The sequence below is a fragment of the Lissotriton vulgaris genome, chromosome 10 (assembly GCF_964263255.1).
Source record: "Lissotriton vulgaris chromosome 10, aLisVul1.2, whole genome shotgun sequence".
NCBI lineage: Eukaryota > Metazoa > Chordata > Amphibia > Caudata > Salamandridae > Lissotriton > Lissotriton vulgaris.
Genome location: NC_141698.1, coordinates 896,314,934 through 896,333,330, shown reverse-complemented (window position 1 = coordinate 896,333,330; position 18,397 = coordinate 896,314,934). Strand labels below are relative to the sequence as shown.

Here is an 18,397-nt window from a genome sequence, read left to right as displayed (position 1 = left end):
CAGGAATAGAAAGAGAGGGCTACCATTGTAAAGTAGTCCTTGAAGCAATTCAATGAAAGCAGTAGAGAGGAGGCAAAAGGATATTTCCAGATAGGCATTAGGTGAGTAAGAAATACTCCACAGTGCTGAGTCAAGACATGACTGACAGAGCCTCAGGGCAATGACTGAAAGAAGCTGGTCGAAGAAAGCCAGCTGATGGCCACTTTATATATTAATTGAGTAGGACGCCACAGGTTTTATTATCTGTGCATGCTATAACTGTATTAAGGAGGCATATGGGGAAAGTGATTGCCTCATTTGCTTGGGGTCAGGCTCCACTGATATTGTTCACATTGAGTTCCTGTTTTAGCAATGGCTGTACAAACATCTGCAAGCCATTCTGTAATACAGAATTCCCAGTGCAGCTCAAAACTGGGAGCAAACTCTGCTCCAACCTCAAATTTGCAGATATGACCTCAATGTTTGTTTCCAAGCTTCCTTGAGTGCATCAAGAAAGCATGTCTAAACGTGTTTTAGACACCACTTGGAAAGCTTGGTTTTAAATCTATTTTGCTACATTCATCCATTTGTAAAATACAAAAACTTTGAAAATTGCCAGATGAACATGTTTGTTTTTGTATTCTTTTAAGGCCACTTTTTCAAGGAAATTCAGACATTGATCAACTTGGAAAGATTTTTGAGTAAGTATGGGTATTTTAGCAATGATTTAAAATGTATCTTTGTATGTACTGTGGGCTTCCAAAACACATTGATTTGAAGTTTCTTGTGGTTACATAGGTCCCGGGCGCAGAACACTACCATTTTACATGTTCACGTTTAAAGTTGACATCTTTTTTAGAGGTGATTTTTAACACACATTTCATTGTGCACCCTTATTGGATAATACTCTCAGGAATGGATTTGCTTACACTTACATTTCTTCGTAGGCATTACCAAGCCCTTGAACATGTTGTACAAATACTAAGTTCCCTGTGCAAAATGTTTTTTTTTTTGTCTGTGCGGCAACAACCCGACAAGGGTAGAATAAACAATCGGTGTACAAACACTTCAGACAACTCAGAAAGAATAAAGAAGAGCAGCCAGACTAGAACTCCGGCATAGAGAGTATGGGTAAAGTTTATTATAAAAACTCTCCCAGTCCTTTGTATTGGGAGATTAACATTTTGCTGGCACTGTTGAGGTCGCTCCATGCCAGAATGCCAACCTAGCTGAATCCCGTAACCATCCTGAGAAGGACAGCAGCCTGCTCTACACCAAGACGGGCTCCCAGATGACACATACCCTCCGGTAAATAGGGAGTTAGACCACTCTGGTGTATCCTGGCAGATCAACACACCCTATGCATATCAGAATAGGAAGTCCTAGGTAGGAGTATAGATACAATTATAGTATTCATATAATCAATATAACAGCACAATTGTTAAACTGTTTATTTTCTTTACTGTTCTCGTAATGCTGATTACTCTATTTTGTTTCTTAAATTATTGTAACACACATACTTTACACAAGAAGCTTATTGCTTCAATAAATGTTTGAAATGCCAATTTGAGTATTTCTTCTGTCTCCCTTTGGAAATGCCTGAGTTACTAACGTAAGGGTTAAATCGGTTTCCACGATTTCCTTGGGGAGTCAGGGTTTTCACGTTCTGAGATTGCAGACACCATCCAGAACCTTGTTAAGGTTTAGAGGTTGAGATGGCGCACTGTGAGGCAGCCAGGATTTAGGTTGACATATTCGACAGGTATGCACAGACTGAGGGCCTGATTTAGATCTCGGCGAATGGGTTACTCTGTCACAAAAGTGATGATTATCCTATCCACTGAAATATAAATCCCATAGGATATAATGGGATTTATATTTCAGCGGGCAGGATATCCGTCACCATTGTGACGGAGTAACTCGTCCACCGAGATCAAAATCAGACCATTAGTACTGCATAGTTTTGACACTTATGTTGCCCAAACGCACATCTTACTGAAATAGTAGGAACCGTACGACTGAAGTGATTTACAAAGAATATCCCCCATGCATTTAACAGCATGAAAGGTCATGGCATGAATCTGGATTGAAACTTTGTGAAGGATAATAGTAAAGGAATTGGAAGGTATGCAAATAAATGGTAAAACTGAGGAGGGAGGCTAAGAGAGAGCAAGAGACTTAAAGAGTCAAGTTTAGGGTAAGTAAAGTTCATTAAAATGACTATACAAGAAAATCAAGACCTATCACTGGGCATATTTTGCCAAGAAGTTTTGCTTTCTCTTCCAGAATACTATGTTGATGTCATTTGAGATGTTGTCTTTTTTAAAAATAATAAAGCAGTTGCAATACGCACGTAACAATGGTGCCATCCGGTAAGTCCCATACCTATACATCCACTACTTCTTTGCTTAAAAAAGATCTTTGTAAATTCCTGACAATGCCATTCCCTCGCCAGCTCGGAGTCCCCTCACTTTGGGTACATTTTCACCATTTCCCGGCCTTGTCCCCCTCACGCTTCTAGGTCTGTGTTGTCCTCTGCTCCTTTCCATGGGCTCTATATCTTTTTGAACTTATGGGGACACCCTCTCGCTTGGTAAATAACCGCCTCTGCTCTCATGCACCAGGCCATTATTGAGGCCCATTCGGACACAGTGGGTATCTGTACCCCTCCCCAGTGTTGAACTATATCTTTCCTTGCCACCATTAATGGCACCTGTCAAAAGATCAGTGTGTTACTGCCCAATGTCTGCTCCCCACAGATGCCCACAGTCACAAGTTGTGGAGTGTGGGATAGGGAGCGGTTCATAACAGAGAAGGCATTGCCTCTCACCTTCTCCCAGTAACCTCATATTCTTGGACACTCCCTCAAGGTGTGCATCATGGTCCCCTTTGTATTTGTATTTGTATTTGTAATTACACTTATAATGCGCTCAGCTACCCACATGGGGTCTTCCGGCGCCACTTGAGGTAGCAATAAAATGAGTACAACAGTTATCATTGAGGGAAGAGCCAGGTTTTAAGGTCTTTACGAAATTTCATCAAGGATGGTTCAAGTTTCAGTGCAGCTGGGAGAGAGTTCCACAGTTTAGGAGCCAGACAGGAGAAGGAGCGTCCACCCATTCTTGTCAATTTAAAACGTGGAATCCGAAAGTTCCCTTGAGAGGAGGATCTGAGAAGACGAGATGGAGAGTATAGTTGAACAAGAGACTAGAGGTAGGCTGGAACTAACCCCTGCTTGATTTTATGCATAAAGCAAAGGGCCTTAAATTTGATTCGGCTTTCGATGCGGAGCCAGTGTAGATCTTTAAGATAGGGGGAGATAGATGACCTCCACAGGACTTTGCATAGGAGACGGGCAGCCGAGTTCTGAACAAGTTGGAGTTTCCTCTGGGACTCCACGGTAGCTCCAAGGTAAAGCACATTGCCGTAGTCCAGACGCGAGGGGACCAAAGCCTGGACTACAGTGCGCCTTGTCGAGTCCGGGAGCATCCAGAGGATTTGTGTCCATGTGTCCATGTCCCCTGAGGCAGCGGTCACTAACTGTCATTCCCATCTTGAAAAAGCGAGTTCTCGTTTAGTATGCAACAGGGGATGATTTTCAGCTGTCCCAGCCGAAAACCCGCCCCAGATAGCTGCCTCTTGGGGGTACCTGCAGTCCTCCACCTGGGCATCGTCTTCCATTCTGCCCAATTTTTTTTTCTATTTACTTCATGGGGCGTCCAAGGGTGGTAAGCTGTTCGTGAGCAAAGATGCATAGATTTGCAAGACTTTGTGCTCATGTAATAGGCCCCAGTACACAACACTCCAGAGATGTTTCTTCCTGCACACCACAGAGAAGGTGCCTGTAGACCAGTAGGATATGTCTTACCTACTGATACAGAAGATAATAATTCCCCTTCAGATCAGTTTGAGCCTGGAGTTCTGGGAACTGAATAACCTTGCTGTCTTTCCAGATGTCACTCACTATTGAGATGCCCAGCAAGATCAGCTCTCTGTGGCCCTCTACATGCTTCATTCATGTGAACAGCGTGGACTCCCAGAGTGGAGTCTCAAGTGTCACCCAGGCCTTCTAACCCAATGCTCTTATCGCTTTTTGCCATGGCATTACCACCACTTCGATTTGTTCTGGCAGAAGATTCCCCTTATCGGCCCCATAGACTCAATGGGGGTATCCCTCGGGATCCATTGTTCTCCTATTGGCGTACATCATCAGTTTATGCTGAGTCATATATGCAATGTCATTGAGTACCTGCAGCTGGGCCACCCAATAATACAGTTTCAGATTCGAGAGGGCCACTCCCTTCCCCCACCCATTGCCCCCCTGTTTGACCAGCTTCCACACCAAGGCAGAAAGGGCACTCCTCTACGGGCCCAGATCCCATATCAGCAATTTGGTTACCATGTCTATGTCCCTGTAGAACATATTCAAGACTGTGTACAGGGTATTCTGCAGTATGTAGAAACATTTAGGGAAATAAATCATTTTGTATAAGGCCACGCAGCCTAGCACAGAGATGGCGAGTTTCCTCCAATGGGTCACCGCCCTATGTACTCTTCCAAGAAACATTTCAAGTTTTCCAGAAAAACATTTTGAGTCACGTTTTTGACATAAATGCTTAGGTACCTAAAGCCACTCTGTTCTCACCTCAGAGGGCTCCCATATTCTAGGCAGGGTACATTCTGCCAGAGGGAATACAATGGCTGTATTCCATTTCATACGGATCCCAGCATTTACAGCAAACACCTCGAGTATGCAGAGAACACATAGGATTGAGCCCTCTGGGTCGGCCGAGTACAGCAGGACATTGTCTGTATAAAGCGAGATTGCAAGTTCCCAGTCAGGTTCCCATTTCAAATCCCTAATCAAGGTATCTCCTCAGATCCAGGTCTCTACTGGCTCTATTGTGATTGACATCAAAAGCAGTGATAGTGGGCTCCTCTGCCTAGTGCCTCTTCCAAGCCTGGATTCCCTCAATCGTGCCCCATTAACCTGCACCCAGGCTAGAGGTTCTCAGTACAGCAGCCCGACCCATTTAAAAAACAATGGTCTCTCAGAAATGATTTATTCACCTTTATCTCATTTTGCTGATGTCATTTTGTTGTTTCTTATTATTGCCTTCATTAAAGCTTTCAAACACAATGGTCCAAAGCCCATCTTCCACAGGACTGCTTTCAAATAGTCACTCCACTAAATTTACTGCCTTTTCCCCGTCCAGTGATGCAATAACCCAGGTTCCCCTAGCTGGTCCTTGTGAGCCAGACATCCAAACAGGTGTTGGAGGTTTTGTCTAGCCACTCTATATGACATAAAGATTGATTGATACTTGCCTCCACCCCCAACAGGGCAACGGGAAGATCCTTGATAAAACCAGCCTGGCCAATCTGGTTGTCCCTCAGTTATGAGCTGTAAACGCTGCCCAGGTAGTCTACGAATTGCCTGTGTAAGTCTCCCGGGGTTTCAGCCAAGGATCCCCCAAGGGCAGTCACCCTGTATATCCATCTCTGACCAGGCCAGCAGTTTCCCGACCTTATTTCTCAGTTCATACATCCTACCCTATTTGTTTCTATAGAGCATCCTCAACTGCTAATGGGCAAGGACCCTGTATTCCTTCCTTAATACCTCCAATCCCTGCATCCTTTCTCTAGTGGGGTTTGTCAGATATTAGGCCTCGACCCGTAACAACTTATTTTCCACTTCCCTGCATGCTTTCTCTCTCTCCCACCTTTTTCTGGTCACGTGGGCTATCAGGTCCCCTCCCCCCTCTGTACCATCTTGTAGCCCTTCCAGACAGTTGTGTTGGAGCTCACCGTCCCAACATTTTCCTCAAATAGTGCCCAGGGGTTTGCATTATCATGCCATGCTTTGTCCTATCAACACCCAGTGTTTCAGTCTCCACCCCCTGACCAAATGGTGTAAGCTTGTCTGGGGTGTCATCACTACAGGGAATGTAGGTATTCTGTGCCCACAAAACCTCGCATCTGATGGTGCGTTAGCAACAGATAGTCCAACCTGGACGTCGACTGCATAGAATTTGAGGCATAGAACTACTGTCTCGTCTAGGGGGTTTCTGTCGTCCACAGGTTGACTAGGCTGGTTGCATCCAAGAAGTCTCCCAGGTGTTTATCAACCCTTTGGGGGATCCCGGAACTGGTCAGTCAGTCAAGGTCTCCTTGATGCATTAAACTGTGATACCACCACCAGTAACAGGGCCTCAGGGGCATTTGTTATCTAGTTGCCGAGCTTCACTAGTCCCTCCCTCTATAGGCAAGCAGGGAAGTACCAGGAGGCTGTCCTCAAACCTATGCCATTCTAGCAGCCAGTTGCCACCATGCAGCAGCCCTGTGATTCCATCCAGGTGCTGTTAATCTGCAGAGGCAATGTTTTCCGCACCAGAATACCCTCCCCCATTGATCCCCTACAGAAGCTTGCATGGGCCAAAAGCGTGTATCTCCCTTTGGTGAGAAAGCCAGAGTTGTTACCAGCAGGTGCTTCCGCTGCAGCAGAATAGTGTTGGGGCCCTGCCTGGCCAAGTATTTGGTAATTATTCTGTGTTACAGCTTGGTCTCCATGCCGTTAACATTCCAAGACAATATTTATAGGATAAGCTCCCCCTCCCCACTTACAGTGTGTCAGGTAATTTGGCATGCCCAGCCTTCGGGTACTGTCTTGCACTTTGTACTCACTAGATGTGGTGATGGATACATTTGACTTAGTGCTGCAATCTCCACCCCAAACTCCCCTTTCAACTCCCCCCTCCTTACTTCCTCGTGCTGCCGGCTTAGGACTGCCTGCTTTCCCAACTGCTGAGGTGTCTGTTTCCCATTCACATCAAACATATGACTCGTGAAACAATAACAACACTAATATGGAGTCAGGTCATTCCTCAGGTGGGCCTGCAGGGCTGTTTGTATGTCTCCGAACCAATGCCCATGGAGCCTCACCCTGTGTCCGTTTCTGCTGGTCCATTGACCAGGTTCTGTCCTGGGTAGGTTATCTTGTCAGCTGTCATCAGACTAACCCCATGAGGTGAAGATGACCCTTCTGAAAGAACCTCCCTGGTATACTGATCCATCCTCTGTATCCTCCGATTTCACTTCCAGAGACTCCCAACTGTTGGCCACCACCAGGGTCTGTCTTTCCTGTAGGTCCACCGCCACTTTGGCCCTCTCTGAGTCAGTCTAGTCCTTTGTGGGGTCTGATGAGGATCGCTTAAGCAGTCAACGGTGCTGACGAGGTTCCTATCAGCCCCTGTCTTGCGCCCTTATCTCACTGTCTGGTATCATGTTCCCACCAGCTTCCAGCCAGGCCCATGCGTCTGCCACCGTCGTAAAGAAGTGAGAAGCTCCCTGGTCTATGATCCTGATCTTCGCTAGGAAGAAGAGCGTGTATTTAAGATTCAGTTGTCTCAGGTGTTTGTGGAAACGAAGAAGGATTCCCTTTGTTTCTGTCCGCTGTGGTCTAGTCGGAATAGATGTGCACACTTCTTCCCTCAAGTGTCAATGAATGGCGGGTTTTTGCTGCTTTTATGATGCGGTCACTGTCTGCGAAGTCAGTAGCCAAGTCACAATCCCCCTCAGTTGTGTCCCGAGCGCTGGTATATGGCTGGGGACTCTGTTTGCCCATCCATCAAGCATTTGGATGTTTTTCCTTCCAACACCATAAGGACCGCCACTCTTCAAGAAACCGCTCCATACTGGGACCTTCCGCTTACTACCGGACCCTCACCAAGTGTGCGTTGTTGTGGTATCACCCAGTTGGCTCTCCAGGTTGGCCAGGACATTTTCTAGCACCCTGACACCAGCTCCCTCCAGGAATATTGTTGGTCTCATTTGGGTAAGCATGGATTATGTCTCTGCCACCCTGTCTACCAACGTGTTATGAGCAGCTCTCGAGTCCCACATCCGGAACTAGCGTATCGATCATGTGCTCCAGAGCTGTTTTGGTTTCTCGTTTGGCCGCCAAGATAATCAGTGTGGGCCCCAGGTCTATGTCCAGACCTTTCCTCATGGGGCTTCTGTCTATGCCTCCATACAGCCCAGGATTCTTTGGCCAAAATGATTAGATGGCTTTTGTCCTCACCATCTCCGTGCTAACCCGTCCCCGGGCCAACAGCTGCAGTGCCTCCCCTGTGTCAGCCAACCAGGATACTCCAGGTGCTCAGTAGGGCAGTCTAGGGGTTGTTGGGGCCACCAACTCCTTGGGAATCCGCCGATCCTCCTCTCGGCCCCAGTCACATACCACAGTTGCATACCATGGCACGAGCACCCCTCACCCTCTCTTTTCCGGGTCCTCACTCGTGAGTGATAATGGTCCCGGGTTTGCCCAGAGATTCTCACTGACCAGTGCTTTAAGATATATTGAGGAGAGCCTGGCACCCCGGCCCCCTTAACCCTCTACTTTCCTCCATTTCAGGTGCCTTGTGAGTGCATCCGATCTGCAGTTGATTTTCCCTATTGATTCCTCCCCTTCCTCCCTCACAGACTTCCAAACTACCATGTTAGTCATCTCTGACTGGATGGCTCACAGCCAGCTCAAGCTAAATCCCACAAAGACCGAACTTGTGCTGGTGGGCGGGCCGGCCAATCCTTGGAACGACAGCTTCTGGCCCCACTCACTTGGGGCCCCCCTCGACCTGTCAATACTGTGAAAAGCCTCGGTGTTGTCATCTCTGGAGATCTATCTATGAAGGCTCAGATCTCGGCGGTAACATCGTCCTGCTTTTTCCACCTGCGCAGGATTCGCAAGATCTGTAGATTCCTCACCAGAGATGCCCTCATCTTAGTCATCCTGGCTCTTGTCATCTCCAGGATCGACTTCGCTAACATCCTATACGTAGGGATTCCCTCTTATCAACTCCAGAGGTTACAACTGATACAAAATCAGGCCGCCCGCCTAGTATTCCATCAGCCAAAGCACCAGCACGTTTCACCACTACTTCGGAGTCTTCATTGGCTTCCGGTGGCCAAACGTTGCACCTTCAAACTTGGATGCTCTATCTTTAAAGCCCTTCACAATCTTGCACCTGCTTTCATCTCATCCAACCTCAAGCGGTATATACCAACTCGCAATCTACGCTCCTCTGCTGATAATCTCTTGTGTATCCCCCAAATTCAACGCAAGAAACACAGTGGTCTCCGTTTTTCCTTCTTAGCCCCCACCTTTTGGAATTCTCTCCCTTCCTCCTTTCGTCACTGTCTTCCCTATGAATGCTTTCGTAGGACACTGAAGACGTTCCTTTTTACAGCAGCATATGAGTGAAACTCCTGCCCGTGACCACCGTATCTGTTATGAGCGCCAAGAAACCGTTTCGGTGAACGTGCGCGGTATAAGAATTTTTTAACATAACATAACATAACATCCTATGGCCAAGTCAGGGCACTCTGGTGGGCTGTGGGGAGGGGTCATATTAATTGGGGACCCATACACTAACCAGGCTTTCTCTGTGTTCTTGGGCCACACGCTGTACCTCCAGGCTCTCTGAAGTCTGTGGGGGCTGTTTCAGTGTGCCCTTGGTCAGGGCCCTGATGCCACAGTGTTGTTGACAACGCCAAGTTATCTTGAGGCAGCGGCTCCTATGTCCTGCTTGTTCCACCGGGCATTCACTGTTCGGGCGAACCCCTCTGGACCTCCACAGTGGCTGAACTCTCCTGTGCTGGCCCGAGCTGCTGACTGTTAGCTTAGTGCTGCAGCCGCACTTGGCAGAACCAGCACTCTAGCTGCCCAGAAGCCTCCCTAGGAGGTCTCTCTACATCCAGCTGTCACCAGGGGATGCTCCCGGGTTTCCACAGCAGCTGAGCCCTTGTGTGGACACAGTTGTAAAGGAAGGCTGTCTCCACATGCCAGTGGGCACTAGATCTTCTTTCCTACATTACCACCGCCATGCCCTTCCAAGTGACTCCCCTGTGATGTTGTCCTTGATGTCATGAGGAGTGAAATGAGGGGAGTTAAGGGGCCCACGCCACATGAATGGACAAAGTTTGGAAACTAGAGGGCCGCATCTGTTCCTTAATGTCCCTTAAACTGAGGTATTTAAAGTTTTTCTTCTAATGCACCTTGACCCTTCTTTGAAATAATTGACATTAACATCCCTTCAACCTAAGCTTCATCAATGATTGTCTGAGATTTTTAATGATGTATTGTAACGATAGACACTGTGGAAGGTTTTCGATGGACCTCCCTGATTAGCACATATAGATACCCAGGGGCACCACTCATGTATGTTTGGTGGGTTCCCAAAACTTTGTCTGCAACCAACAGCAATAACAGTCTGTTTCATTAAAAAGGTTCAGCCAATATTTAGGCTGATTCAAAAAGCCATTTCAGCTGTAAACGGTACTCTTGGAAATGGATGATTATTATGTATTCACAAAGGGATAGCTAAAAGATAGAAATATGTTCACTCCTTTGGAGTTGCACACCACAACTCCCTACATCTACATTCCATGCAAGATGTGGGTAGACTGGTCAATTTGTGAATGCACACAGACACCTTTTTTTTTGGGCAATCACAAACTGCTCTCCGACCCTTGCCCACCCTGGAAACAGTCCGAGATTTTCATCTGCAAAGGCCTGGAGTCCGATGTGAATACTGGCAGACTTTGATCAGATGTTGGGAAAGGCAAAACACCACCAAAAAGGTGTGTAGCTGCACATCGGCGCTGCCTCTCCACAATGTGGAGTTGTGCTGTGCATATGCAACTTTTCGCTATTCGAGGTGCATGCCTTGAAACCTACAACTGACGCCGTTTTCCAAATGACTCTACCCAGGGTGTGTGAATTGAAAAAAGCATAGCATTACATTCAAAATGAGTCCCAAATCTCCACACGTGCTATGACAGCTCTTTAATGAATCGGGTCCACTGCATGTCACAATGCATAATCAATTGGTCTGCTGTTTGTAGGAACATCATACATTTTTTAACAACACTTTCCCATATGACTTTAGCCCTTGGGTGCAGTTCAGGGTATTACTTATACTTTTTTTTCTCATGCGAACTGTTTTTTCTCAATTTGACCTTTCCTCCTACTTATATATTTTTCTTTTCGCTCTCTATCTCCTTTGTTACTTCTTCATAATTCTCTATCCTGACGCTTACCTTCATTTTCACGTACTTACTTGTGAAGGGAGGGAGGGCTAGGGGTAGGGAGGAAGAAGAAAGTGATAGAGGTGTTTTGTCTCCTTAGTGAAGTAGTATGGATACAGTGAATTTATAGCAAGCAAGGAAAATGTGCTGTCCAGGCGCATTTCTGATTTTTTTCTGAATTCTACAAAGTTGTAAATTTACATCCAGTTACAGATTTCTGACTTTTAATGTGGATTAGACCCAATATTTATACAAGAATACAAATGTTAGATTAATCTTATCTATAATAGTACAGGTAACTGTATTAGGAATCCGGGATTTTTTTACATTGTTTTAAGCATGTTGTCAAAGATGCTTAAATTTAAAATGTGTTCATTGTTTTTGGTGTAGAATACTTGGGACGGCAGAAGAGGAAGACTGGCCAAGAGAAGTAGCTCTTCCAAGGAATGCCTTTGTAGCAAGGCTTCCACAAAGCATGGAAAAATGTGTTCCAGATATTGATGAACTTGGCAAAGATTTACTTCTAGTAAGTGTACATCAATTGTTATCAATTTCAAATATTCATGTGTTTATCATGGTATCAAGTGAACAATTTTTTTTTTAAAATTGGCTAACAGTGAACATTTTAACTGAAAATTTGAATACAGATGTTGTCTAAATACCACCAACAAGTTAACCCGAACTCTGTAGAGGCTTTTGATTTTGGGTGGAGATGCTAACCCCCACAATGCAGTGTGAAGCCCTGTGACAAACACCCCACGGGCTGCCAACACTCCACTGAAGTTTTTATGGTCCCACAATATGACTCATGTGGCACCTGCAATATGAAAAAAAGATGTTTTTGTCCTCTGGATCCCCCACCCATTAGAAAGGGTGTCCCTTACTTGCTCCCTTATGTTGTTTTATTACTTGTTCAGGAAAGGTGACCACAGCCCCATGTCATGTAATGGTGGCTGCAACATTTTTCCATCAGACCGAAATGGGCGCCATGAGAAAAAGCCTTCTCACCCAATCAGAGGGCCTTATTTTTTAAATTTACAATACTGTGGAACTCCTGCCGTAAATCCGCACAAACATCTGACAAAACTGCCAAAGCCAGACCGAGATGTGTGTGGGAAACTAGCAATGCTTGGGAAGATGAAGATGTGCTTACGAGGATCCCCTGGGGTCGCGTTCCTACTAGCGGCCCAGGCATAGACATCGGGACAGCGTGAAGATGTGAGGGGCGGAGCTGACCAAGGAGCGAGGTGGGCCTTGTGTAGATGCTCCAGAACCAAAGGATCTGCACCTGCGAGCCCGAAAGACGCTGCCGGACTTCAAAGCACAGCCGGAGCCCTGAGGGTAGTGGAGATGTGAGGGGCTCGCTGAGGCCCGGGAAAAGTATGGTGGCTTATTGGAAGCTTCGAAAAGTGACGCAGGGGGAAATTGGGAGAGCCCTGAATATATACAAGCAAGCTATGGAACTGATGAGAGGAGGGTGACTAAGAGACCATACTGATCATATCCTTTCACTCCTCTTGCCATCCCCTGAGTAATCTAGAGGCACGGGAGGACGTCCTCCCTGCCCCCCACAGGGCAATGAACGAAACACCTGGATGAATGGACATTTTTAAGGCTAGACTGCCGATTTGACAGCGCATTAGAGAGCGTGCTGTGAGACCCAGGGCTGCCAGCTGAATGAACCAACGGCACAGTAGTCACTAAAGCTGGTACGTGGTCATCTCACCTCTGGTAGGCAGCAGGCTGCCCTCCCCACCCCCCTTCAAACGACTGGTGAAGGCACCCCAGAATGAATGCAAAGGGGCACCGGACAGCCCTCCAAAAGAAAAAGGACAAATGCACACAACCGAGAGTAGAGACCCACCCAGGGGTACGAAAAAGGACAACTCCCCGATCCTGCAAGATATCATGGCCACTATACAGAATGTGCAAACTTAGCTGGAAAATATGATTGATACGGTCACTATGGAGGTGACCTTGATACGAACTGATTTGCGAAATTTGGGGCCACGGGTCAAAGAAAACGAAGACTGTGTCGCTGCGCTCCATACTGAGACTAAAGCTCTCTGAATTCACGTAGGGGAATTGAAAGAACTGACACAAGTGTTGGAAAATAGAATGGAAGATGCTGAGGGCCTCTCTAGGCGAAACAACATCCACCACATTCTTGGTGTCCCAGGGAGAGCAGAGGGCCCGGCAGTCGACCTGTTTGTGGAAGACCTGATCCACGAACATCTCCAACCTAAAGGTTTGTCGAAATATTTCTCGGTGGAACGCGCTCATCGGGTGCCAGGAGCGGCGCCACAACCAGGAAATCCCCCACGTCAGTTATAGCCCAAATCTTTAATTTCAGGGATCGAGACATGATACTACATGCGGCTCGAACTGCACCACTGTTGAAATTGGAAACCAACACGATCACATTCTTTCCGGACTTTACCCTTTGAGTTAAAAAACGAAGATGCTCATACCTAGAGGTGAAGGAAGCTCTAAGTGAAAGAGAACTGAAGTATGCAATGCTCTTCTCGGCCAGACTGGGTTTGTGGCTCTTTGAAACTCCGGAGAAAGCCTGGTCCTGGTTGGAGGGATGGCGAACAGTCAGACCTGGAGGAGCTGCAGGAAGAGAGATGACGGAGAAAACAGTGTCGCACAGAAGAGGACCACATGAGATAGCTCTGTGGGTCTAACGGGGAAGCAGGAACATTAATGGACAGATCGCCCAAAAATAGATGAAACTCCTGGGGAATATTTGTCTTGGACCTTTCAGTTTCCCAGGGTAAAGAAGTCATAAGAACTCTAATTCAATGGATATTAGGCTAGACGGAGACATAGTTTGGCAGTCACTACATGAGATTAAGTTGGGGGGTTCCTGTGGCTTCCGCTCTCGAAAGTTTAAAATGTGTTTCGGGGTTGGAAGCACTCTGCAAAGTTGGGGTGGAAGCATTTTAAATCCAGAGTGGGGGAGAAGTTTGGGAATGAGATTGTTTTATATTTAAACGTTTTTGCCATCCATGAAACTGTATCGACAACGGATGAGGACTGACAACTTACTGACGGGTCGTGGCCCCACACATCAGACTGTCCCTATATCCTTGGGTTAACCTAGTCCGATGGTATGCTGCCTATGAACTCTTCAAGAACTGCCCAGACTGATTCCATACATTTAGTCGGCCTCCAAAAACCAGACAACTTGGCCAACCCTGGGTAAAAATAAAGGACTCCAAGTACTTTCCTGGAATGTAAACGGGCTGGGCGACAGAATAAAAAGGGGGATAGTCTTCCAATTCCTAAAAAGACACGTGCCGGATGTAGTCCTCCTATAAGAAACGCATATCCGGGGAACACAATATGGCGCACTCAACCAATGGGGCTATACATTATTGCGCACTCTGGATACACTAGGGGCTCCAAGGGAGTCAGTATATTAATACGCACTTCTTTTCCCCTTCAAGAGTCCAAGGGTTACACATGACCCACAAAGAAGACTGGTGGTGGTCTCTGGTAGTCGGGAGGGTCACACCTTCAATATAATCTCGATGTACATTCCTCCAGACAGCGATCCCTGGTCTTGCTGGAACTAGGGGCTCTTCTCCTGAAACTCCCGGAGGGGCTCATGGTAATTGGGGGTGACTGCAATGCATCCCTGTCCCTGACGCTTGACCATATATCACCGCAGTCACAAGACCAGGTGGGCACACCATTAAGTGACTATGTGTCTGTCATGTGCTTACAAGACATCTGGAGGGGTCTCAACGCCAACTCACAACAATATATATATCTCTCTGGGGCTCATGGTAGCATGTCGCGCATTGATTCTTTTTTTATGTTGGCCCAACAGGTACCGCATTTCCAAGAAGCTTAAAACTTGACTCGTAGAATTTCAGACCACTCTCCAATCTGTGTGCATTACGAATTTGCAGAACCCAGGCAGATGCGATTGGGCAGGATCGACCCCTGGTATTTTCAAATCCCCACTATCCAGTCTAAGATACAAGAAGCAACGGATCAATATATTGCTCAAAATATTGGCACAGTAAATTCAGCTTGCATACTCTGGGAGGCATTCAAAACAATGATTAGGGGTCAGGGCATCTCTTTAATAGTGGGTGAAAAAAAGCACAGACATGCGCAATTGGATGTGATAGAACAGGACATCAAAGCTCTGGAAGTTCTCCTGATTACTAATACTGAGGCAGGGGTGAAACACCGTCTGGCGTGGCTAGATAAAAAATCAGAGGGCTCTAGATGGGTGCAGGAAGTGAGGAATGGTGATGAAATCACCGTCCGGGGAGGGAGTCAAATTGCTGAAGCGTTTGCGGACTATTATGAGCACATCTATGCTTCAGATTCCAGCACCACAATTATTGAATCGCGGGAGCTACTGGCTATGCTCCCATTGCCACGTCTGAGTCAGAAGAAAGGGACCTCTTGGAACAAGTCTTGGCAGAGTCTGGGATAACCAAGGCTATCAGAGATCTCAGATCCGGCAAAGCTGGCAGTCCCAATGGTCTGCCAATTGAACTACACAAAATAACATCTATCAACGTGCTACCCCGTTACAGAATATGTTTAATGAAAGTTATAATGATAGGATACTCCTTAGAGATCAGTGAATAGCTAGCATTGCAGGGATTCCAAACTCGGGTAAGCCCCCTAATGAGTGCAGCTCGTACAGGCCGATTTCCCTTTTGAACACGGAGCCAACAATCCTGGCTAAGCTTTTGCAAATTGCCTGCTCCCGGTGATACACTCGCTGGTTCACCCTGACCAGTCGGGCTTCATGCTGAAACGCAACACAGCTCTTAATCTTAGACGACTGCTCGGAGTGATGGGTAAAGCCACGACCATTGATGAAGATGTTCTAGTGGTGTCACTAGGCGCACGCATGACGTTCGACACAGTGGAATGGACATTTTTATATGCAGTATTAGAGAGGCTTTTTTTTTTGCCGAAATTTAAAAATGCGATTAAACTCTTGTATGCAGAGCCTCTGGCACAGGTCAGGGTAAACTAGAATGTTTCCAGAGTGTTTGAGCCCCGGAGGGGAACAAGGCAGGGATGCCCGCTGTCTCCCCTGTTGTTCACACTGGTCGTAGATTCCTTAGCGACCTGGATTCGGGGAGATCCTATGATCCATGGACTACGATGGACACCAGAGTGGGAAGATAACATTTCACTATACGCAGATGACATCCTTATGTATGTAGCTAACCCGAGAATCACGATTCATGGGATGCTGCATATATTTGAGCTTTTCCGTAAGTACTTGAGGTACACAATTACCTGGGGCAAGTCAGTGATATATGTCCAAGCAGGAAGTCAGTTTAGGGGGTATGTGAGGAGCACTCCTGTTTCGACTAAAAGTTCAATCTAATCAAACGGTGCTGCAACTAATCAGGTTTGTCACACCTGTCAGTGAAAATACTAGTTATGATGAGATGAAATCTCATCTAGTTGCGCACAGTTCACCTGGTGTAATCCTACACCTTAAGCATTTATACAATATCAACTCAAAATATTGTAGTCAATCAGTTATTTAATTTCATATACTGATTCTTTCTTTTGATCAATCACTAAATAAAGCATTCCATAGTTTTGATACAATCATGATTTAACAGTTTATCACATTATTTGTCTTTGTACAATATGTTCTGTATCAACATTTCATTTTATGACCACTCATAATACATGACATTTCACTTTTATATTTACTCATGCCCAATGCATTTCGGCACCAAATAGTGCCTTCATCAGGGGCTGATCTGAAATGAAAAAATAAAGACAACAAAAAACTGTAAGTGTACCCTAATAGGCATGTTTCATGGGAGGGAGTCAGCCTGCACTCCCCAGAAGATGTCAACTCCGAATATACACAAAGGGGTTTTGATACTTGCGCATATATATTACTCAAGACCCCACAATTTTCTATGAACAAAATTTGGCTCCCCCATTTAACCGCCTAAAAAGTGATAGCTAACACTGGTGCTCGTTGCCGCTGCCCCTTTTGAGGAGAGCAGCGCTTTTTGAAATGATAGCACTGGACAGTACTATGTACTTCACAATACGTCTTGCCCAGTACCCCCACTGTATATCCAGCAAGTAGATGTAGCTGTAAGGCAGCTGTTGTGGGATGGGGAGCGTCACAAATCTTAACAAAGCTGACATGGGGATGGTACAATGGAGGTGTGGCGCTCCCTTCACTCTAACACTACTACTGGGCTGCCCAGCTCACAGTAATCAACCACTGGGTACATAAACCCCAATTTGAGCCAGCATACCAGATGGACCTTCATAATATGCTACCGGGCGGATATCTTAGGGCACTATACGGGGAGGTTTGGTTGATTCCTTCCGCCCCGACTTCAACTACACTCCGAAATTGGCAAGACTCACCTTGATGACTTCCTTGTGGGATTCGAAGGGGCTGGGCCTGTTGATACACCAGGCAGGTTTCTGCAGGTGGGACACGATTGGAATCTCGAGGGTGAGTGATATTTGGGAGGGGGGGACATCAAGACCATCCCAGCTCTACTGAAGGAATGCCAGATGCCACAGTCTGAAACTTTTAGATACCTCCAAATTACCCATGAACTGAGGGCGACAATACCCAAGGGCATGGTACTTCCAGAGGCAACGCCACTCGAGGATAGGCTGCTGGATGATTGTTTGACTAAAAAAGCGACATCACTGATATACCGTAAACGTATACACAATCTTCCAGACCCCTTGACGATGCTTCAGAACAGATGGGAGGGAGAAATGGGTGATTTGGACAACGAAGAATGGGTAGAGGCCATCGCTCTCCCAGAGAGGTGGCCATGCGCTTGCGCTTCTGACTAATACAGCTCAAGATTTCCACAGGGCCTACTACGCATGCACCACCCAGGTGAAAATGGGGGTCCTCGCCTCGCCTCGCCTCTATGCCCAAGAGGGTGTGGACAGGAGGGTACCTTCTTCCACCTGCTGTGGGAGTGCCCACTACTCCAAAAATACTTGGCAGCAATAATAACAACCATGAGGGAAGTTTATCGAGGAGAATAAATCACTGAGATGGTATCTGTTGAATATATCTGGGGGGACTCGGACCTTACAAACACTGAACGCCTGTGGGTAACATTGGGATTCATAATTGCAAAACGTAATATTGCAAGAAAATGGAGCGCAATAGATGCCCCGATGTTGATGGAATGGAAAACTGATTTAGATTGATGTATGCAGGTGGAAATGGAGGTCTATGAGACCAAGGTTTGGGGGAAATGGAATAGCTATCGGGAATGCTATGTAGTCCGATTGCTAGAAAGGATCGGGAGAAAGAAACATTATAACTGAAGGG

General features: G+C 46.4%; 1 protein-coding gene across 4 annotated transcripts in view; it reads left to right on the top strand.

The window, feature by feature from the left end:
• Nucleotides 1–18,397, top strand: part of CDK6 (cyclin dependent kinase 6) — a 460,135-nt gene that overhangs the window by 381,790 nt on the left and 59,948 nt on the right. For all 4 annotated transcript variants that reach the window (XM_086941870.1, XM_086941872.1, XM_086941871.1 and 1 more), the window contains exons 6-7: nucleotides 630–680; nucleotides 11,455–11,590. In XM_086941870.1, the coding sequence (XP_086797996.1) occupies nucleotides 630–680; nucleotides 11,455–11,590 (187 nt within the window). The remainder of the gene's footprint in view (nucleotides 1–629; nucleotides 681–11,454; nucleotides 11,591–18,397) is intronic.